At 59.2% G+C, this 22,126-nt stretch overlaps 2 protein-coding genes across 2 annotated transcripts; both read right to left on the reverse strand.

Moving 5' to 3' along the window:
- Positions 1 to 494: 494 nt before the first annotated feature.
- Positions 495 to 9,997, reverse strand: LOC104568148 (L-gulonolactone oxidase-like). The gene is made up of 12 exons (XM_088530768.1): positions 9,971 to 9,997; positions 9,150 to 9,251; positions 8,387 to 8,512; positions 7,573 to 7,667; positions 6,909 to 6,999; positions 6,151 to 6,336; positions 2,919 to 3,026; positions 2,437 to 2,513; positions 1,765 to 1,914; positions 1,278 to 1,442; positions 991 to 1,081; positions 495 to 809 (listed from the first exon to the last, which is right to left on the reverse strand). The coding sequence occupies exons 1-12, from the start codon at positions 9,995 to 9,997 to the stop codon at positions 681 to 683; spliced, it is 1,347 nt and encodes a 448-aa protein (XP_088386894.1). The 3' UTR covers positions 495 to 680.
- A 3,435-nt stretch (positions 9,998 to 13,432) lies between these two features.
- EPHX2 (epoxide hydrolase 2) lies at positions 13,433 to 21,870 on the reverse strand. The gene is made up of 19 exons (XM_088530714.1): positions 21,765 to 21,870; positions 20,869 to 20,953; positions 20,596 to 20,755; positions 19,764 to 19,954; positions 19,523 to 19,645; positions 18,923 to 18,997; positions 18,644 to 18,739; positions 18,242 to 18,320; positions 17,310 to 17,344; positions 16,977 to 17,003; positions 15,733 to 15,818; positions 15,370 to 15,481; positions 15,140 to 15,214; positions 14,557 to 14,602; positions 14,368 to 14,470; positions 14,195 to 14,264; positions 13,852 to 13,932; positions 13,709 to 13,767; positions 13,433 to 13,527 (listed from the first exon to the last, which is right to left on the reverse strand). The coding sequence occupies exons 1-19, from the start codon at positions 21,863 to 21,865 to the stop codon at positions 13,443 to 13,445; spliced, it is 1,689 nt and encodes a 562-aa protein (XP_088386840.1). The 5' UTR covers positions 21,866 to 21,870; the 3' UTR covers positions 13,433 to 13,442.
- Positions 21,871 to 22,126: the final 256 nt, after the last annotated feature.

Raw genomic sequence — 22,126 nt, forward strand, 5'->3', positions numbered from 1 at the left:
CTCCTCGACTGCTTCCTCTCTGCCTTATGGTATTTCCAACAAACATCTGGCAGGTTGAAGTCCCCCGCAAGAATAAAGGCTGCCCATTGTGAGACTAAATGGGCACCAGCAAGCTCATCTCCTCCCAGGATGGGATGAAACTAACTCCTTTGAGCATTTGGCTCACAACCCTCCTTGCAGGGGCTGCCCCTCCAGGGCCACTCACTGCAGGAGATCTCCCTGGTTGGGGAGCAGCATCCGTAGGCTAAGCCCATCCCTGCTGAGCTTCCTCCCTCAAATCCTCCCTCCAAGTCCCTCCCTGCTCCTCTGCAAGGGGAGTCCAGTCCAGGTCCAGCCTCTGGGAAACCAGGTGGCACCAGCATGAAGGCTGTGCAATGGGCTCGGCCCTCAATCCCTATCCCTGATCCCATCCTGGCAGCTGTGCCAGGACATTGGGTGCTCTTCTCCAGTCCCTGGGGCTGGGAGCTCCTTCTAACACAGGCGTTCGGCTCAGCTTTGCTTAGGGAAAAGATCTTTATTGAGGCTTCAGCTTGGACAGGAGTATGTGGGGTGGTGTAGGGCTCGAAGGGGCAGAACAGGAACATATCCAAGCCTTGGAGGACCACGAGCTTTGCGGTGTCCCAAGAAGTTGAGGGGGCTGCTCTTTCCTTCAGCTGCTGCCTGGGCCCATCTCCACCCTGTCAGTAAAACACCTTTTCCAGGTAGGCATTCAGGAACATTCCTGTGGGATCCAGCTTCTCCCGCACGGCACAGAACTTGGGGAAGGCCGGATACATGGTCTCAAAGTCCTTCCGGGTGCATGTATGGGCCTGTGGGGGAGAAACCCAGCAAGGGTTGCCTGTGGCTCTGATAGAAAAGGAGTGAAACCTCCCATGCCACCACCCACCCCTGAGATTCTTCCTGAGACCCTCTGCAGCCTCCAGCATGGAGAGTGACAGGGCAGTGACCCCCTGCCTCCCTCTCCCCACCGAGCAAGGGGGCCGTGGGTACCTTTGCCCAGTGTGGTCTCCCTCCGTGCTTCTTCATGATGCCCTCGTAGGTGAGCCAGTAGTTGAGTCGGGGGACATTCTTCCCATAGGGCCTAGGAAAGCGTGAGCTGGAGCCATTTGCACCCCCAGAAAACCTCCCGCTCAAACCCCGTCTTGGGGAAGCAGGTCTCTGGGATGGACATTGGGAACCTGTCCCAGGTGTCCCCAACAGGGGCTCTCCCCCCAGCTGAAGAGGATGGGATCCCAAGGTGCAACACCAAGGAGAGGAGAGTGGCAGGATGGGCTCACCTGTACATGATGATGTTCATATAGCAGCTGTCCCGACGGAAGCAGGGGCTGAGCCAGATCTCATCCCCCCGCGCAAAGCGCACCTCCACAGGGTAGTGAGCCACCATCTTGGGGTTGTTCTCCAGGGCAGCCTTCAGCTCCAGCAGGGCCTCCTTGGTCTTCTCACTGCCCAAGAACAGCTCCAGTTAACACTTGCATGGCCATGGACAGCTCCAGAGGGGCTGGAGCCCTCCCTGCCCTCCATTCCAAACCCCTTTCCAGTGCAACAAGCAGCTCCCAGCATCTCCCTCCCATCTCTTGGGGCTGGCAGAATCCCAACATATGCCATGGGGTTTGGATGTGGTAGCCCAGGATGGAACACACAAGGGTCCCCTTGTGCTGGGCTTGCAGGTGCTTTGGATGGTGGCCTTGCTGATGCTGCTGAGGCAGGAGATGGACACGGAGGGACCACAGGGAATGGACATGGAGGGACCACAGGGCCATTTACATGGGAATGGCCCAGTCCTGAACATGTTGCTTGAAGCGACACTCATAGTTGAAGATCTTGTAGCTGACGTTGACGTTCTCCACGCGGGAGCGGAAGAGGAGCCAGAAGAAGAAGCGGTTGATCCAGCACACCAAGCTGGGCACGAAGGTGCTGCGGACAAGAAAGCGGGAGGTGAAAATGGACCCCAGAGCTCTAGGGGTGCCACAAGCAGCAAGAAGCTGCAATGCCCTGGTCACCACACGGGGACGCTGGACAGGAGATGCCTTTACGGGCAACCCCCTTCCAGGGTCCTGGGGCCACCAGGCTCCTGCGTCTCAGGGGCTCAGGACGCTCTGCAGCAGCTCTGTTTCCCAAAGGCTCTGTCCCTGCCTGCTGCAAGCTCCGGTGCTCCCGCTCCATGCACACGAGAGGGCAGTGCGGTCCCAGGCATTGTCCCCAAGCTGAGATCCGCTGCCTTCTGCGAGGGGAGCTCGCTGGAGGGAAACAGCGAAGCCCTTCATCCCCAGTGCCCCAGCGACAAGTCCCCTGCCCTGTGCCATCGTCCCTCCCTGTTTAGGACATCTAGCATTGAGAGAAGGAAGCAGCATGGGGAGTTACAGAGATGCAGGGAAGGAAGCTAGGCAGCCCTGGGGAAACCTGCCCCATTCTTCCTTCCCCTGAGCACCGTCCTACCTGATCCAGAGAAGAAACTCCAGCAAATAGTAGCCAACGGCATAATCCCAAAACCAACTGGCAGAGGAAGAGGGGGGCTGTGAAGACAAGTAGAGGAAGGGGACGGTCACTGGGGAGCACCAGGAATGGCCGTTTTCCTCATCAACTGTGCCCAAGGTGAGCAGCGTGCATCCCTTCCAGTGTGCAGGGGATGGAGAAAGGCATCCCGGGTCCATCCCCTGGTGAGATGAGGCCACATCCAGCCCCAAGAAGGGACAGGCCTCATGGTGCTGGGCTACAGGACTGACTTTGCGATGAGGATACCACGGGGCAGGTCTGGCTGCCACCGCTTCTCCCTACGGGGCCTCCGACCATGGAGCCACTCCAAGCTCAACCCAGGATGCTCCAGCACAGCCCCAAGGGCTGTTTGAGGGTCAGGCACCCCCTCGCCCTGCCTGGTGTCCCCCAAAGCACTGGCTCTGCCAGGGTGCCTGGGCACCTGCCTTGCTGGTGGGGTCCTGATAGATGACGCTGACGTTCTCGCTGTGCGGGAACCAGAGGAAGCGGAAATATTCGGATCGCTTGAGGTGGTCGCCAAGATGATCAAGCACCTGAAACAACAGCAAGTCAGTGCATGGCCCCTCGGAACAGGGCTGAGAAAACCATCTGCAACCTCTAATATCCCAAGATTGGGGGAAAACCAACGCACGCTGGAAGGGGATAACGGAGAACCATGGACCAGCTGCTGGGGCAGGGGGAACAGGGCCCGCTCGTGGTGTCCTCTGCTTCAAGCATCCCCCTCCAGGAGTGAGGGGGGCTGGTGCTGGGTATGAAGGCTCCAAGAGTTTTTCCCTGCTCAGCTCCCGTTTCCTTCCAGCACTGCCAAAAGCACCGGGGGCCCAGAGCTGTCCCCAGCTTCTCAGGAGGAATGCAAAAAATTGCCAAATTATTCATAGAGACACAGAAAAGAGCTTGGAGAGAGGCGGCTCCTGCAAGGGGAAAGCAGAGGTGAAGGGAAGGCAGAAAGTGATTAGCGTAACAGGAGCATTAGTGGGAGCAGCTCTCAAATAGCCATGAAGCCACCCCAAAACCTGCCTGCCAACAGCCTAGTTTGGGGACCAAAAAGTTCTTTTTAGAGCAGCTCTGCGAGGAAACACGTAAGAACCGAGCAAGAGGAAGAGGGCAAAAGCCGCAAGGATGTGTTTCTTGACACTTCAGCTTAGAAACAAATGCACCAAGTAGCTAAAACAGCAGGGTACAATCCGTATCGGGCAACAGCTCTCTGTGTCCTTCCCTGCGTGATCCTTCAAGCTGTCACCCATCTCCCAGCCCTGAAGCTCGAGCTTGCACAGCCTCACGGGCAGATGCAATAAGGTAGCAGAAGAGAAGCCCACAGGCTCATTGCATATATAGAAACGGCCTCCAGCACTCAAAGGTCCCGAGGTGAAAATTTAGTTATTGCCCCGGTGGTTGCTGTGTGCAAGTGAGCAGGAGCTCGCACGCTCCTCGTTTCCCCCAAAAGCTGCTCGGTCCCCGGCCTCCTTCCCAGGCACTGCCAGCAGCTGGCACAGCAGAGGCTTTTCTCCCCCTCCAGTGCTGAAGACGGTCACGAGGCCAGGAAGGAAAGCAGGCAGATCTTACGTAACCACCAGTCCACGGCCAGCTCCTCGCGCACATATATTATTTGGAATGTCTTAGATAACTCGAGCTTAAATATTTCAAGCAAGCTGCTCCCTTGCCATTATTCTCTTCCGCCTCACTGGGCCACTCGACATGAAAGCCGGAGATCGGGAAGGGGGCGAGGAGCGGCAGCAACCAAGAATTGATAACGACATGAATATTTATGGAGTGCATTCCCATTCCGTGCTCCTAATAGTCCTGAGGGGTGGGATGGAACGTCCCTTGTGAGCACAGAGGAAGTAAACAGGCAAATTATCTGGCCGAGGAGAGATGCCAGAGGAGGTGGTGAAGGTCCACCTGGGCTGGCGAGATGGGTGAGGACAGGGACAAGTTGCGTGGCTGGACCCATGGCCTTGGGAACGTCAGCAACGACAAGGTCGTGGCAGATAGGAGCCCAGTGCACATCAGAAAGCCCAAGTGCAAGCAGAAAACCCACGGCCCCTTGCTGAGCAGAAGACAGCTCATGAGCCAACCTCTGCAACTCACTGCAGGCTGGGAGAGAAATGTTCTGCTAGGTTTGTTCCACCACTGTGGAAAAAAATAAGACCCTAAAGTTCAACAGGCCTCGTGCAGCCCTTGGTAGAGCTCAAAGGTGCCAACAGGCAGGGAGAGACACATTAACAGGGTCAGGCAACCTGCCCAGACCTTCATCCGTCTTTAAGGCCAGCCCAGCTGTCCACAGAGATCCCTGGGTTACTTTGGATCTCTTTGGATTTGGTACTCACAACAATATTGCAAAAGTAAGCATTGAATTCACATATCCAGGTGGTGTTCAGGCCACCCAAAGCATCGCCAAATAATTCAATCCTTAAAAATGAAAATAATAAGGACACGGTTTCTCAGAGCTTTGCTAAAGTTGGGGCACTGACCAACCCCGAGGTATCAAAGGCCACCACGAGAGATGCTGGAGCTCTCAGGAAGACTAAGATGGTTGCAATATGGTTGGCAGCAAATCCAGGCACCAGAAGAGTCTAGCTTTCACTGCCACTGATTTCTTCCTCCTGCTGGACTCCATACCTCAGTTTCCCCATCTGGAAACCTAGCTCTGGGCTCTTGGATGCATGCACAGCCAGTTGGCCATGACCTGATTTTAGGCAGAGGTTCCCAAGCTTAGGATGCCATGAAAGGTCCTGATCCATGAAGCACACGGTCAGAAACCTCCTCAGGAAGTCACATCCCCTGGAGATGCCCCTGATCTGGCTGGTCACTAACACCCTGCTTAAAGCAGCCTCACTCACCAAGTGGGACCAAATCATCCTCAAGAGCACAGGATGCTCCAGGACTGCTTTAGGTGTCCCACACATCCCTAGGAGAGACAAGGCTCTTCATTACAAGGAGATGGAGAAGGGGACGCAGAGACTGTGGCCTTGTGGCTCTCAGAAGAGACCAATCAAATCAAGAAAACCACTTCCCCTCAGTGTGTTTCCTTGCAGACCTCACTCCCTGCCCCATCTCAGGGCCACAGCAGAGGCGTTTCTACCTCCTCTGCTCCCTGGGCAAGATGCTGAGATCCCAGCTGCTCTTTGGCAAAGGTTACAGCAGATGCCAGTGGTGGTTCCTATCACACCTCATCCCGGGCTGCCTCCTCGGACACCTCCAGCACCATCTTTTGAGCTTCCAGTCGCACCACACAGGCTGTGCTCACAAATCCCTAAGACCTCTGGGACATTTGCACATCACGGCTGCACCTCTTACCACAGGTCCCATCCTGCCACCTGCCCAAGGTGCAAGGAGATGGCCCCAGAGACCATTTCTCCTCCCTAGTCACCTTCCCTGTGCAACTGCCATCCCAGCAGATGCTCTTCCTACATGGAGGAGGCCAAAATGGTCTTTCCCAAGAAACAAAAAATCCTCTGCTTTGTCACCCTGGAGAAGTCCCCAGCTGAAAAGCAGCAGTGGTGACTGGTAGACTCTTGTGATGATGCATAGAGACTTCTACCTACACATTTTGGGGAGATTTCCTACCAGAGCATGACCTCTTCCCCAGCCCTTTCGCCCCACAGAGAACTTTGCTTCTCCCCAAGGAGGCTCCTGAAGTGTGTCCCATGGCCATACCTCGGTGAGGGTGGAGGGGAAGGCCACCTCGTGCAGGTGGAACAGAGGGACGCACTGGAAGGTGACGGTGATCACGACGCCCAGGCAGCCCAGGTGCAGGCGGGCAGCCTGGAAGATGTCTGCATTGAGCGACTCGGAGCACTCCAGCATCTCCCCCGAAGCCGTCAGCAGCGTCAGCGCCACAACCTGCCGCAGGGAGAGGACAGTGTCAATCCCATGAGCTCATCCCTCCTAGGAACGGCCTCCTCTTCCCCATTCACCCAAAGAAAGACAGATGGGAACAGAAAACAGGAGTGCAGAAAGAGCATAAAGTAGGGCAGCGCTAATAACTCTTGCATGCTCCTTAGGAGTCACTCTGGATTTATGTCCTAGGCTTCCAGAAGCAGCCCTCACCAGCAGGTACCTCCTAGGCCATCTCCAGGGCTTTGTATGCAGCATGTGATGTGTGGCTGGTCAGGAGCAACTGGCAGCCTCAAAGCGTTCAGGGGGAAGTGCAACCGGTTGGAAAATCCCAGGAACACCTGAATGTCTTTGCAAGACACCAGCAGACCCAGGTTCCTCTGAGACTTTGCTCCCTACGGAGCTTCATCCAGCCATCACCGTGGGACCAGGCGTTGGTGTTAGGCGGTGGCATAAAGCCCTGGCGATGCCACGTGGGACCGTGGTCCTCCATCCATCAAGCTTTTGGCAGCAATTTGGGACACCCGCCTTGGATGCCAGGCTCCGGGTATAGACACGCATTCCCGTGCCCGCCTTACCTGGGTGGGGAGGATGCCATGCCGGATGCCGGTGTTGTGCGTCCCCGTGCCGATGACGCCGGCCGCCGCCACCTCGGAAACGGCACCCAAACTGCAGGCAGACGAGCAAGCCAGGTGAGCATCCCAACTCCAGTGTCATCCCTCCAGCCGCATGGGTGCAAGGAGGCCACGCTGAGATGGGGACCCACCGCCCATCCCCTCGCTTCACCACCTAAGAACTGGAGATATCCCAAAGGGATGCCAAGCTAAGACCCTCCCACGCACTCGCTCCAGCGGCTAATTACCCTTGGCCATTAAAAAGCTGATTTCTAGCCTGATTTCATCTGCCGTCAGCCTGCTCTTCTGCCAGATTAAAGAGCCGCTGGCTGCCAGCCTCTCCAGCGCGCTGTGCACCGAGGAGGGCAGCGCTAATCTCTTTGGAGATGGAGAGAGCAAAGCTTTCATTTGTGACAAAAAAGCACTGGGGTTGCAACAAAGACAAAGGCTCACTCATCCCCATGGCAGAAGCGGACATCCCATCCTGATAGTCTCGACCTGAAGACCAAATTTCCAAGCAAACACCTCTATTATGCAGAAAAAGCTCCTCAAACATTGCTGTGTTGGCATGTCCCAGCACATAAAGTGGCTCAGTAATGAACAACAGGGAGAATACCATGTCACTCACTTGGCCAGGGCCAGCCCGTGCTTGCTCAGTTCAACGTTCAGATCCGAGAGGAAGATCCCACCTTCCACCGTCACTTGCTTCTTCTCCTTATCTACCTGCAAGAGGGGATGCAGGTGAGAGAGAAAGTTAGCAGACCTCAGTAGGGCATCTCCTCAGCAGATAAGGGCTATCCAGGAGATCTGGGTACTGTGATCTATGGCTCCATCAGGAGCTATCACGTCTCTCTCCAACCTTAACCCAACCCTCACTATCCATGGTGTCTGCGCATCATGTAATGCAAAGTTTTCCTGAGTGCAACCAGCAAGAGCTTTGCCCTGCTTGACGTTAAGCATGGCATAGCATATGACATTAAGCATAGCAAATTGAAATGGAGTGATTTACCTCTCTCCTGTGGGGAGGCTTCCCACCTTACATAAGGGGAAAATCACAGACCACCAGCATCCACATGAAATGCTCCAGGAGGCCACCATGCTCAAGGTTCTTTTGCTTGTCTGCACCAAGCAAGCCATATTGCACTCCCCAAGGCATCCTTAGAAAAGTTGTCCTGCTGGATTATCTCCTCTCCACTCAGCAGATCACGCTGCCATGAGGCCAACTTGTAGGGGCTAAGCACTTCCATCTCTATGAGCAAAAGCTAAGCACGGTGGGATCCTCTGTGGTGCAAAAACTGGACCTTCAAGGTAGGTGTCATCTCCTCCCAGGTCGTTTCGAGAGGGAACACCCATCCCTTTTTATCCCACCACAGCTATGACGATGACAGTGCAATGACTCCCCATCCTTGGTGACTGCAGACAAAGGTGCCACCAAGTCTCACCTTGAGGATCCTGTTCATCTTCCCCATCTGGATCATGAAGTCATCAGTGCACGCGATGTCCGAAGGGGAGTGGGCACCCCCCACCACCTTCACCCTCTTGTTCCTCTGCCTGGCCATATCCAGGATCTGCAGAGACAACACAGGGTCCCATGCCCCCCTCAAAGACCAAGGAGCTTCCAGAGGTACTGAGACTTTGGGATCTTGGGGTTCTCTTAACCCTCTGAAGGCCCAAGTGATTAACCTTATTAGTCCCCTGGACTTCTTCTGCAGCCAAGGACAAGAAACTACCATCTCACAGCAATGAACAAATCTCACCCTTTTTTTTACATCTGCTTTACACAGATAATTCACCCAGTGTCTGGGGCTAAAACCACTGCTGAAACGCAGACATCCCGGAAGGCATCAGCCCAAGAGAGGTGATGCCCATCAGAGGCTGAGGCATCCCCAGGGCTGAGAGAAGTGACATAGCACTTGCATGAAACTTCCCAGGGACCATCAGAATTTCCCTGGAGATGCCCAAATTTCCCTAGGCTAATCCCTGCCTCTAGCCCAGGGACAGGATGTTGGTTTTCTGCATCTTTCAGATGTTTGACACATCTGCATGGAGCATCCATTGGGAGGCAGTTTGGTAGGATGGACCAAATCCCAGCATTGAGCAGATAGCATAATCATGACTGAATGTGATGGAGCATTACAGCCCATCTTGGCCTCTCTTTTCTGCTAATTTCCAGTTTCTCTTCACTTCTGAAATCACCCGCCTTACCTCCCGGATCTCCTCCACCGACGTAGGCTGGAAGTACAGCTCCGGAGAGGAGCCATAGGTCTTGGCCCAGTTCTGGAACTTGACTCCTCCTTGACCATGAACCTAGATGAGGAATAAGAGCTGGAGCAGAGGAGCGCGAGCCCTGGTTTTGGGCACAGCCTGTCAAATCCATGGTCCCAGGAGACTTGGAGAGCCAAGTTTCTAAGGTGATTTGATATTTATGGATGCAGAGAGTTCACCGAGGTGAACCCAGGTGGTCTCACCATGAGGATCCGACCTCAGTCCCGGAATCCGGGACGATGTGCAGGGCTCGACACCAAAATGAGCCCCCTCTGCAAGGACAGCTTGGTCCGATCCCAGCCCCATCCCCAACCCTCCTCCAGGGCCATCAAGGAGCAATTCGCGGCTCCTCCCAACGAGCAGTTTTGGAGCCCCCCGAGGCAGGGAGGAGATCGCAGCTGCCTCGTTACTCATCGCGGTCCTCCCCCGTCTCCATCCCTGCCGGGCACGGTTAAACCCGAGCCTTTCACCCCGCCACAAAGGCGGCGAAACCGGTTTATCGCACGGAAAGCACCGCGGGAGGAGGGGAAAGCACAAAGGCAAGAAAATGTGAAGTAGAGAAACAGCTGTTTGGTAAAACAGAAAATCCTCGGGGTTAGAAACCACTGCTGCTCACAAGCCAGCACCTGATCTTATATATGCAATAAAAAGCAACCTTTTGGCTTTCCTCCTCTCTTTTCCCGAATCTCTGCAGAGTGATGTTTGCAATTGAATAAAAGCCGCAGGAAGGCTTCGGAGCAGCCCCCGACAGCGCTTCCCACCCCGTGCTTCCCCGCCGTCCTCACCATCCTGCCGGTGCCGAGCTGGGCGCTGCAGGGCCGGGATGCAGCAGGGCCGGATGCTGCGACGCTCCGAGAGCTGCTCCAGGCCCCGGGTCCAAGAGCCGCCCGAGGGGTAATGAGTAACAGCCCTCGCAGCGGGGGAGAGGGGCTGCGCCCTTCGCTCCGGCCTGGAAAACTGGGATCTGGACCCGGCTTGGGTGCTGTTTCCCATGGGAAAGCTGCAAACACTGCAAGGCCGTGTCCTGCACGGAGCTGGTGGCCTAAAAGGGGTGGCACCTCTGGGGGTGACACTGGGCACCCATGGGGTTTGGGTAGCGCAGGGTGCAGGGATACAACAGTACTTGAGCATCCAGTATTCATGGGACATCAGGATATTGCTCCCAGCCTCACTGCATCACGTCACCCCCTGCAAAACAGGAGCTGAAGGCTCCTTGCCCCATTTAACCATAATCTAACTCTAAATTTGCTCTGTCCCCCGCTCCAAGGAGCGCCCGGCCAGCCAAAGGGGCTTCCAAGGGCTCTCCGGATCTCTGCCGAAGGACGGGCAAGGAGGGACAACTAGCAAGAGCTCTGCGGCACCGTGGCTGCGCCTGGGCGATAAGAACCCCCCCTTTCCCAATCCCTCCTTAATGAGATGATGATAACGATGCTGCCCGGATGGCTAATGCAGGCAAAGTGACCCCCAGGAGATCCAGGCAGCAGGGATGGGGGTGCCACATCCCTGGAGGTGCCACCTCACCCTCCAAGGACACGGAACTCATGAACGTGATAGAATGGGAATGCAATCATGGATGGGCCATGCAGGGTGCTGGGAATATTGCTTCCTTGTTGCAGGAATTACACAGCCCGTGCAAAGACCTCATATCCCACCACTTTGTCAGCAGCCTTTGCATCCACTTCCAAAACTCCTTGGCCTATCAGCATCCAACAGCCCTTCTCCAACCCCGGCAACCTTTTCCCAGCTGCGTTGCAGCAAATTAATGAGCATTAATCCAAGATGACATCGAGCCCAGCGAGGTGCCGATAAGAGCAGTTTATCCGGTCCTTCCACCTCCACGTCTTTTCTCCTAAGAGCTCCGGGTCAGCGCATTGCGTTGCATAAACAGGCCCAAAGGTCACCAAAAATCGCTATAAATAAATAAATAAATAAAAGCCCCACTCTCTCGTGACAGGTTTTGCACCCATCACAGGGGCAAAGTACATCCCTGATTACTCGTTAACGAGCATAAGGGGAAGGCGAGCAGGGCTGCAATCCCTGCAAGCCAGGGCAAAGAGATGGGGAGATAGGAATCGCAACCTGCTCCCACCCTTTCCCATGGGGAAGGGCCTAGGATCCACCCACCTCCCTAGGGTGCTAATGAGCCTCCTAACGAGGCTTTAGGTGGTTTCTGGAGCGATTAAAGCCATTACACCCAGCTGGGCCACCCACAGCTGTTGCATCAGCCACCTCTCTGGTGCAGCAGGAGCAGGGTCCTCCTCTGGGTGTCTCCCCACTCGCCCATTTCCATGAAATCTGCAGGAATTTCTGTTTTTTTGCAATTACTCTCCTTGCAGTTGTATATCTGGACTATACCTTCCCAGGGTTGCAATGCCTGCCGAAATTGCAATGCCCACCCAAATTCGTGCAATGCATTCCCAGGTTGTGCAATGCCTGCCTAAATTTCAGGGCGTTCCTGGATTGCAAAATCCATTTCCAATCTATTCCCAGACTGCAGCAGGGAAAACAGGCGCTTGGCTCCAGCACCCCTGATGTTCCCAAGAAACCAGAGGGCCTGCAGCGTTCCTGGGCCATCCCTGGCACCGGAGCTGCATCCCTGAAGCTGTAGGAATGAGGAGCCCACATTGTGGAGCATGCCAGGAGTGGGAGCAGAGCAGCAGGATCTGCCTCCATGCTGGAAACGATACCCTGAATATTGGACGGCCTTTTCTTTTCTTTTTTTCCCCCTTCTTTCTTCTCCGTTTAAAAATAAAATAGGCAAAATTTAATTACAGGCAGCTTTCATTCTTTATTTCGTGCTTCTCAATCTCCAAGTGCCTTTTTTTTTTTCATTATGTTTCTCTTTCTTCCCCTTGGCAGAGTTAATTGCTTCCCCTGCAAAACAGGGGCCAAAGCAGGAAGAAAAAAGGCTGGGGAGGAAGGGGAGGTCAGGGCTGAGGCTGGGTAAACTCAGTGCCCCTGTGAGAATGGCAGGTTTCTTATAGGAAAACACGGAATATGGGATCCCCTCCTGCATCCCATGTCCCATCCAGCTGTTGTGCAGCTGGAAAGGTGCAAATAGGGGTTAAAGCCACCAGCTCCAGGGACAGCCCCAGAGCAAGGGGCACCAGCGGCCCTCGGTTGTGCAGACGCGGGAGCCATTCCCATGATTTCCAGCCCCTTTCCATCCTTTCCCAAGGGATTTTTTTTTCCCAGGATATTTCCTGCAGCTCGTTTCCCCAAGGACGGTGCAGAGGGTTTTATTTTTTCCTCCCAGCTGGGTGTGCAAAGACGCATTAGCAAGCAGCTTATAGACCCCGCAGCCGCTGCAGCCGCAGCCAATTACTCCCGGCGCTATCAGAAAAGCAATCAGGGGCGCGGGACGGATTGATGCCTTGCCCAGAGCGCGGGCTGCGCGGAGCTGCTGAGTCTCCATTACCCCGGGGACATGTAATGATTTCTCTTCCCCGTATTAATTCTTTTTTGTTCTTTACGCCGGGATTTATAGAGCCGAGATGCCATAGATCGTCTCGGCTTAAAAATAAAAGCTGCCTTTGCCGGGAGCCCGGGCGCTGCCAAGCAATCCTTGGACTTTCGGAGGTGCAAGGTCCTGCTGTCCCATTGCAGCGAGCCGAGCCCGGGTGTTGGCAGCTGGCCCTGGCTCAGCCCTTCCTTGGATATAGCCCTGTGCCGAGCACGGGTTTATGGATTCACCTTTCACATAGTGCCCTGGGTCCGGACTCACGAGTGCCATTGGACTCCGGTGACCCGTGCCAGCCTGTGCTCCGGGGAATAAAGTGTCGGGAAAGAGCCGGAGCTCCCAGAGCAAGGATGCTTTCCGGGGTGGAACATTTCTGGGGGCTCATTAAGAGAGCAGAGGCCCCTGCTGCCGTGCAAGCCCAGCCCTCCTATGAGACATCAGAGAATCCCCTTCCCCAGGTTGCTCTCTAGAGGCTGCCCAAGGGACAACAGAGCCCGTCCTGGGGTCACCAGAGTGTCCCCAGGGGGGGTGGCCTCTAGCAGCAACGTCCTCGCCGGTGGCGAGAGAAGACGCAGGCACCACGTGGGTCCCCTTGTGCTTTATTGCCCAGTGGGTTAAAAGGCACCACGTGATTCCCAAGGCAGCATTAAGTGCAATCATTAGTGTTCGAAACCCCACGCACGAGCTGACCCGCAAGGTGCTCATCCCTGCTTCCCACAAATCCTCGGAAAACCAAAATCCTGAGCGGCCGAGCGAGGCCGGCGCCGCGGCCGTCACAGCCGGGAGATCTTGAGCGGCGCGGGGCTCTCGGGGAGCTTCTCCAGCCACTCGAGCAGGATGCGGTTCACCTCCACCGGCCTGCGGGAAGCACAAGGGCATTAAAGTTACATCCCGGCTTGATCGACATCCCCTGGGCACCTCCCCATCCCAGCGTGATGCTCTGGGAAGGGGTTGAGTCCCGCTCTGAACCCTCGGGCACCCCGTCCCAGCACGGAGCATCCCGGCGCGGAGCATCCCCACTCCCGCTTTACTCTCGTACCTGTCCATCTGCGTCCAGTGGCCGCACTCCTCGATGTGTCCCCGGCTCAGCTGCGGGATCTGCGGAGCACACGGGGGTCGCTTGGCGCCCCACTCATCGTCCCGCCGAGCTCCACGCGCAGCCCCGCTCCGCATGGCGCTTACCCACTGCTCCATGCCCTGCGACATTCCAGGCTGGAGCACTGGGTCTTTCCCGGCCGTGATCATCAGCGCCGGCATCATGATCTGTGGGGCAGGCGAGGAAGAGGGGCAGGCGAGGAAGGCAGTGGCCACACCATATGCCTGGGGGCAGCCCAGGGGCCTCTGCTCTCCCCATCCAGCCTCCAAATCCAGGAAAGAGCCGCCTTATCCCCAAACGAAGCCCGGAGGAAGCCACTGCAGATCCCATCTCCCCAAGACTGGGATGGGGACCTCACATCCCCATCCCTCCTTCCCCTGCCCGATTTAATCCGTTTAATCCCGCGGGGGGCTCCGGAGCGGCGCCCACCTTCCTGTCCTTGGCCAAGAGCGACCAGCGCCAGTTGGGCCGCATGTTGCGGTACCAGTTCAGGGGTCCCCTGGGAGGGCAGCGAAGGGAGGAGCTGGAGCGAGCGGAGCGCACGCGGCCCCGCTCCTCCCGCGGGGGCACCGGGAACGGGGGGATTCCGGCCGCGCTCTCACCTGAAGCCGGACTTGGTGAGCTGCCGCACGTAGTACTGCAGCGTGGGGCCCGCGAGGATGCGGCTGGCGGGGGGGTCGTCGGGGAGGCCGACGAGCAGCCCTCCTGCGTGGGGACACGGGAGGGGACACGGGAGGGGACGGGATGCGGCGGATGGCCGGGGGGGCCCCCCGCGCGCCCCGCGGCCTCACCTCGCTCACGGACACGGCCGAAGCTGGGCGACGAGGACAGGCGGTCCTGTGAGGAGAGGCCGTGAGCGCGTCCCCGGAGCACGCGGATCCCCCGCGGGAGGCGCCGGCCGAGCATCCCTGCGTGCCGAGGGGCGGGAATGGTCCCTGCGGAGCAGCCGAGCGGGAGCGCAGGGCCCCTCCGGCGACGCGGACGCGGCTGTTTTCAGCTCCCGGAGGCTCCCAGCCCGAGGCGGGAGGTTAACGAAGTGATTTGCGGTGACGGGGCCGGGGCAGCGAGAGGCCGCGTGTGTCCCCAGCCGCCCCCGCCACGTCCAGCCGCGTGCTCAGAGCCCGCTGCAAAACCTGCCGCCGGCACAGCCAGGAAAGGGAGGTTCCTTGGCCACCAGGGCCGTTTTCCAGAGGTCTTAGGGGTCTGCACTCAGATGAAGGTCTCAGGAGCGGAGCCTGCACTGCTCCCAGGGATGCGTTCACTCTGGTCCCTACTGACAGCTTCCTAAACGCAGACTTTCGCTGCCAATGGTCAGGTATCGCAATACCCAGGGTGCAACTCCCCTCGCCCTCCACATCCCCAGCCCTCGCCCACCTCCTTGCTGATGGAGCGGATCAGGAGCTTCAGGGTCCGGCCGATGTCCCGCTCGAGCTCTGCCTCCGCGACGCCCTACAAGGGAGGAACCGCCGCGGGCGACGCCAGCGCTCGCCCTCACCAGGCCCAACGCCACCATGAGGGCCGTACCCCGCTGCACAGCCCCAAATCATCTCTTCCGAGCAGCGCTCCGGGATTGGGCTGAAGCTCAGGAGCGTTTCCCAACTCACCGGCTCCTGGAAGTAGAACTGGTAGTCGAAGATGGGGTTGCTGCTCATCCTCTCCACTATGTCCACATTGGGGTCCGGAGACCAGTATGGGGTGTTCAGCGAGGCCACAGCTCTAGGGCACGAGGAAGCCAAGGAAGGTCACCTCGGCCGAGGCCGTGTTTGGGGCAAAATAACGCGTTAACCCAAAAACGGGGATTGGGCCCCGGCTCATAGAGCCTGGGGGCTTCTTGGCTTCTATGGGCACCAGCGTGGTGGCCACCAGCATGGACATTGTCCACGCATCATGGTGGCCGCAGGTTAAACTGGACGCGCGACCCAAAGGACAGGCCCTTGGTGGGCCGGGACGGGGACCGCAGGACCCACCTCACTCTCTCGGGGTAGAACAGGGCCATGTTCCACACAACGATGCCGCCCCAGTCGTGGCCCACGAGCACGGTCTGCGCGATGCCCTGCAGGGTGACACAGAGGGGACGGGGACCCCCCGCGTGAGTCCCGCGCGCCTTCCCCACGTCCAGCACGGATATTGCACAGGGAGGCCCCCCGGCACCTCGAGACACGGCCCAAACTGGGGCCGCCACCCCACGCTCTGCATCACTGGCCACCAAAATGCTCCTTGTGGTCACAGAGGGATCCAACATCCCTGTCCCCAGAGCCACATCCCAAAAGACACCAGACGGAGAGGGCACCGCGTGAATTTGGGGTACCATCACCCCAGACTCACGCATCCGCGCCCCGAGGAAGCCGGACGCCCGTCCCGCGGGATCCGCGGATGCTGGAGCGCCGCTCCTCGCGCACGCCGCCCCGGGCGCCAGCCAGCCCTGCTCGCTGACATTTGCGGTGCAAATATCAGCTGCTGCCACCCGAAACGCGGCGCCGAGCGGGGACACCCCCGGGGGGACAAACAAGTCCCCAGCCTGGATTTCCAACCCGCGCGCTGGCTGCAGGCGCAGGGGAAAGCGAGCGGCGCTGGGGATGGGGCTGGATGCAGCTCGCAGCATTCCAGCCCCTCGGCTGCTCCTGCAGCAAAGCAAGGCAGGATTTGGCTGCACGGTGCCCCCAGTGCCAAAAAAACGTCACAGATGTCACCACCGCCTCACTCAGGCCACCAAACCCGTGGGAAGGGGCAGAGCCTGGTCAGGCACCCCATGGAGAAGGCTGATAGCAAACTCCCACCGCAGGGATTTACCCCAGCACCGCTTTGCACCGTGCATGGGCACCGAGCGCAGCGGAAGCCCCGATGCCGAGGTGAGGGGCTCCTGGCAGCCCGTGCACAACAGTCCAGCTAACAGCAGAGGAGCTATTCTGTCTCTGTGCGCTGACAGGAAATCCCTGCCTGATTTTGTCCAAGAGTGATGCAAAACAAGGCAAAAAAATAATAATAAAAAATCCCACTAGGCAATCTGGAAGTGCCAGTTACTGACTCAGAGGCCGGAGGTACCATAAGGTCTCTGGCGCACGCGGCATCGGAGCACTTAGGAGCTGCTCCGCCAAAGCCGGAGCACAAGGAGAGCAGCCCCCGGAGCAGATCCGGCAGGGAAGCACGGGGGAAAAGCGGGAATCTGCTCTCCATTCCCCCAGCCCGAGTGCGGCCCCAGCGCGCTCCTCACCAGCTTGTCCAGGAAAACCACCAGGTCCTGCGCAAAGCGGGAGAAGAGAGGAAGAGTCAGGGTCCTGCTCCGGGCCATCCCTCCCGTCTGCGCCCATTGGGGTCACAGAATCACCCCGATTTCACCCCACGGATGCTGGGGGCAGATCCGGGGTAGCCAGGCACTTTGCAGGGGAATTGCGCAGGGATAAGAGCAGCCCGGAGACTTCTCCTTCCCCAGCAGCTTCCCACCACCCCCAGGGATGTGCGGTCCAAGCCGGAACGCTGCTCCAGCCCCGCTCTCCCAACACGCACCAAGCCGTTTTGGCCGTGCAATCCTGCCACGGATTCTCACCTTGCAGATCGCCTCCTGGGAATACTCTTCTATGTCTGCAAGAAAAGCAAAATTCACATTGTTTTTAACACTCTCGCGTTCTTAAGGAGGCTCAACCTGCTGGATTGCCCCAGTTACACCTAAGGTAACACCCAGCCTTTGGAAAAGCCAAGGATGCCGCTTCTGGTGGAAGTTCCTGGAAGAGCCGGGCGCTTGCCCTTGGAGCTAATTAAAGAGCGATCTGCTAACGAGGACAGCAGAGCAAAAGGGCCGTGAGCCGCTTAGCGCTGACATTGCTCACTGATGCTCGGCGCCCCGAAGCCACAAGAGCCGCTTGAACAAGGCAAATCCGCCGCGTGTGACTCGGGTGCTACAGGATGCTGCGGTTTCAAACCAGGCTCGTGCTCAGGGCTGAAGCGAGGAAGGCGGCGAGGTGGAGATGTCACCGGGGCCATCAGTGCCCGGCGGTGCAAGTAGCGTCCCTGGGCTGCCACCAATGGGTTTGACTCGATCTGGAGTCAGAAACTGGGCCACCCCCTGATCAGAGGAGCATTGCAGCACATTGCCTTGGCTTAAACGCCCTGGATTTACAGGAAGATGGGGTGATCCCCCTGGCAAAGCTGCTGCCAGCCCCATCCCAGCAGAAAGGTCTCCAGGCTCAGCTTGGCCACCTCGTCCACCCGGACTGCCGCGACGGCCCCGTCCCGCAGCAGCATCCAGAGACCTGGGAAGACCTTCCCACCCTTTCCACATCCCCCGGGTCCCCGAGATCGTTTGAGGTTGTGGAGTCTCCTTCTCTGGAGATCTTCAAAACCCGCTTGGACGCAGTCCTGTGCCACGTGCTCTAGGTGACCCTGCGTGTGCAGGGGGTTGGACTAGATGATCTCTAGAGGTCCCTTCCAACCCTAAGCATTCTATGATTCTATGATTCTATGATCATGGGCCCAACTCACCCGGGGGAGCTGTGGAGTCTCCATAGCCCTTCATCTCCACGGCAATGACCCGGAAACCGGCATCCGCCAGCGCAGGGATCTGGGAAAGCAACGGGCACCATCAGGACCTCCACGTAGCACGGGTGGGATCGCCCGTCACGGGTATCCCGAGCCCACACGTGGGCTGGTGAGGACAGTGCACGGGGACGCACCGGGGTTGTTTCAACGGGCGCACAGACCCTGCAGGGACAATATCACACACAGCAGCAAAACATCTCCCCCACATCCGCCCCTCGTCCAGGAGCTGCTCCCGGGTGCCTGTTCCGCCACCCGGAGCCCGCGATGCCGGGGAGCAGCCTCCACGCCGAGGGGGCCACCCCTTCCTCCCCGCCGTCCCTCCCCTCTGCAGGATGCGCCCCTTACCTGGTACCTCCAGGAGAGCCAGGACTCGGGGAAGCCGTGGCAGAGCAACACGACGGGGCCGTGCCCCATCTCCACGAAGTGCAGCTGGACCCCGGGCTGCGGAGGGCACCGAGAGCCTGGAGCGGCGCCCGCGGCTCCGAACCCGCGCGCGGAGCAGCTCGGGGGAGGACGGAGCACGAGGGTTGTGCGTAACGGAGCACCCTCGCCCGGCGTCCTCCCTTTGCATCCAGCTCCTTCATCCCTCCCTTCCCGGACCCCCAGCGGCTCCCCGCATCCTACCCGGATCGGCACGTATCCGTGGCTCACGTTGTCGGGATCACAGGCCGTTGGCAGCAGCTCCTCCCGGCCCAGGAGCTACGGGGCAAAGGAAACCAGGTGATTTCGGGATGAGCATCCCGGGTGTCCTTCACGATGGATGTGGCAGCTCCGGCCATCCCTTGTGCACAGAATGGGGCTATGGGTGTTGCAGGAGGTGCCAACTCCAGCAAACTCAATGCTCAGAGCCTGGTCCCCCACGGTGGCAAGAGCCAGGAAAGCCCAATGGCAACACAGGGCCGCCTCGTGCTGCCCACCGTCACGGGCATCCTCCAGGACAGCCGCAAAGCGGGGAAAAGAGAGTCAAACAACCGCGAAACAACAGGCAGAGACACGGGGCAGAGGGCAGCGAGCCCTAGATAGCAGCGGCGCTCAGCAGGACGCTCACGGGGCCGCCGCGTGCCGCTGGGCCCGCGCGTTCCGCTGACGCCGCAGCGAGCGGCTCCGCGCCGCGCCGCCGCTTTCGCCTCCGGCCACAGCGAGGCCAAAGGTTGCGGAGCGATCCCGGCGCCGCGGGAGCCGGTCCCGTCCGTGGCGGGAGCGGGATCCCGGCGGGATACCTGCCTGCACTCCGGAGAGCTCCTGCAGCTCCTTGAGCGCCGTCTCCGTGTCCTGCACCAGGATGGTGGCCATGCCCATCTCCCGGGCCGGCTTCAGGTTCTCGCCCATGTCATCCAGGAAGATGGCCTGGAAGGGACGGGCCGCGTCAGCAGGCGCAGGAGCCGCCGCGGCCGTTTGAGCAGGACGTTTCAGGAGCGAGTAAAGGCTCGGGGTGACAAGCGAGCGGTCTGCAGGGCAGGGGCACCTCGTGCGGCTGCGCCTGCAGCGCCTGCAGCGCGTGGCGGTACACGGCCGGCTCCGGCTTGTGCAGCCCCACGCGGCACGACTCGATGACCACGTCGAAGTGCCTCTGCAGGATGCCCATGAGCGAGGCCGTGAAGAGCCGCCCGGGGCTGTCATCCACCCAGTTGTTCGTGAGGATGCAGGTCTTGAAGCCTAGGAGGAGGCAGAGCGCTTAGCTGTCCCGAGCAGGAGCTTTGGGGAGAAATCCTGCTTATTTTCCCACTTTGGCTCTGGAGCGAGCGAGCCGGGGCAGGAGACGCGTTGCACCAGGCTCGATGCTGAAGCGAGCGCACAGGCAGGGGACACAGCAGGGGACACAGCGTGGCAAAAAACCTCAAACCAGACCCCGGGTTTTGCACACATTGCCAACGAGGGATCGCTTTCTGCCCTTGCAGCTGAGCTCGATGCAGACTTGCTCTCCTAGGAAAGCCAGCCGCAAGCCCCGCATCCCACCTGGGAAGCTCGGGCACATCCAGGAGCCCCGGACCTTCCTCCACGGCTGCGTTATCCTTTTGGTGACAACACGCTAGATTTATTTGGCACCGGGGCTCAGAAAATACGGTTATCTGGAGGCTCCCAAGGCCACTTTGAAGATGCTCGTGGGCACCAGCGGCACCGGGGCCCCTCTCCCTCCCAGCACCATCCCCATCCCGAGATGGGGAGAATTGCAGGTGTCCCCCCATCCTGAGCCACCGGAGCATCCCAGGGTGCCCTCGGGACGTTGCACAGGGATTTCCACCTCGGAGCGGGCAATACTGGGCAATACCGGGCCGGGGCGGGAGCGGGACACGCACCGTTCCTGCGGAGCTCCACGGCGGCCTGCAGGAGCGGCACGTTCACCTTCCCCTCGTCCGCCAACCCCTCGAAGACCCGGGCGACGGAGAAGGCGGCGGGCAGCGCGGTGCCCGCGGCGGCGGCGCGCGCCCGGCAGCCCTTTTCCAGCTCCGAGAACAGCTTGGAGAAAGAGCCGAAACACCCCAAAAATGAGAGCCCGGAGCCCGTCCCAGGCATCCGGACGCAGCCCGGAGCTCGGGGGCCAGCGGAGCCGGCGGATGGGACGGGCTCACCTGGGACAAGCTGCTCTGGCCCCTCATCACCCTGGCGTGGGGGCTCTCACTGCCGCCGTCCAACATCACCTCCTGCAAGAGGTTCCTGCCAAGGGAAAGGGATGGGGAAAAAGGGGAAAAAGGGAAAAGTTGACGATGCTTCGGCCTTTCAAACGCTGCTATTTAAGCGGAGATTTAGCACGGTCGGAGCTCGGCGACTTGGCAGCGGCGCGCACGGGCTGGACGCGCTCTGCCCATTTGTCCCCCGTGGCAGCTCAATTACTCGGCTCCGCAGAAGCCTCTCAAACGCACGGGCCGGGGAGGGGGAAAATCTATGTGCGGAACCGGTATTTTGTTGGCTCGGGCTCCGGGGCAATAACTCAGCCCCTCGCGGCCATAAAACACCAGCGCAGGCTCGGGGAAGAGGCCACTCGTTTGCAAAAACTAAGTGGCCCCACACGCTGCGGCGTGAAGCAGAAAAAAAAGCACTTTATGGCCCCGAAAGCGGGGAATTTATGCTCCCCCGCAGCGTTTTTATGAAGTTGTAACCTCCGTGCAAGGGCACCGCTGCCCCGGAGCCCCGCAGGCGCAGCGGGGGGGTGTATTAGTGGTGAATTATTGAGTTTTTGCGTTTTTATCACCCACCTCCGAGCCTGGGAACACTCAAAATGCGACACCCCCGTCCCCGACCCCCTGTCCCATAGCGGGCTCTGCCCCCGTTCCAGCGCTAGGAAGGGGCGCGGGCGGGCGCCGCACACACAAGTGTTGCCACCGCCCCCCCACGAGTCTCCGCGAGTCTCCGGCGGCGCCGCGCGCAGCGGCGGCGCGGGCGGGCGGAAAGCAGCGGGGCAGCCGGGCCGGGCCGGGCCGGGCCGCGCAGCTCGGAGCGGGCCGGGCCGGGCCGGGCCGGGCCGTACCTGGGCAGGGCGGCATCCCGCTCGTAGGAGCGCAGGAAGTGCTGCAGGCTGGGCCCGAAGAGCACGCCGCCCAGGTCGAACAACACAACCCGCCGCGCCATGACCGCCCGCGGCAGCGCCCGACACCGGGACTCGAACCGCGACCCCCGGCCTCCGCGCAGGCCACGCCCCCAGGGGCGGAGGACACGCCCCATGCCCAGACCACGCCCCTCACGTCCAGGCCACGCCCCCTGCTCGGTCGTGCCAACGCCCTCCACCCGCCCGGCCCGGACGCCTGGGCCCCTCCAGCTCATCCTGGTCTCAGACTGTTTTTGCCTTTTCTCTTCTCTTCTCTTCTCTTCTCTTCTCTTCTCTTCTCTTCT

This window comes from Tinamus guttatus, unplaced genomic scaffold (assembly GCF_059628265.1).
Source record: "Tinamus guttatus ecotype Peru unplaced genomic scaffold, ASM5962826v1 Tinamus_guttatus_pri_ptg000386l, whole genome shotgun sequence".
In the NCBI taxonomy this organism is placed as follows: Eukaryota; Metazoa; Chordata; class Aves; order Tinamiformes; family Tinamidae; genus Tinamus; species Tinamus guttatus.

Excerpts from the sequence above, each read along its gene's own strand:
- LOC104568148 (XM_088530768.1), bottom strand. The coding sequence starts at position 9,997 with ATGGTGAGGACGGCGGGGAAGCACGGG. Across the intron at positions 9,252-9,970 it reads GGACGGCGGGGAAGCACGGG|GTTCATGGTCAAGGAGGAGT; the intron begins GTGGGAAGCGCT and ends TTCCTCATCTAG. Across the intron at positions 1,443-1,764 it reads CAGGACTGGGCCATTCCCAT|TGAGAAGACCAAGGAGGCCC; the intron begins GTAAATGGCCCT and ends GTTCTTGGGCAG.
- EPHX2 (XM_088530714.1), bottom strand. The coding sequence starts at position 21,865 with ATGGCGCGGCGGGTTGTGTTGTTCGACCTGGGCGGCGTGCTCTTCGGG. Across the intron at positions 19,955-20,595 it reads CGTGGAGCTCCGCAGGAACG|GCTTCAAGACCTGCATCCTC; the intron begins GTGCGTGTCCCG and ends GCCTCCTCCTAG. Across the intron at positions 13,933-14,194 it reads TCTTGGCCAAGGACAGGAAG|ATCATGATGCCGGCGCTGAT; the intron begins GTGGGCGCCGCT and ends CCTGCCCCACAG.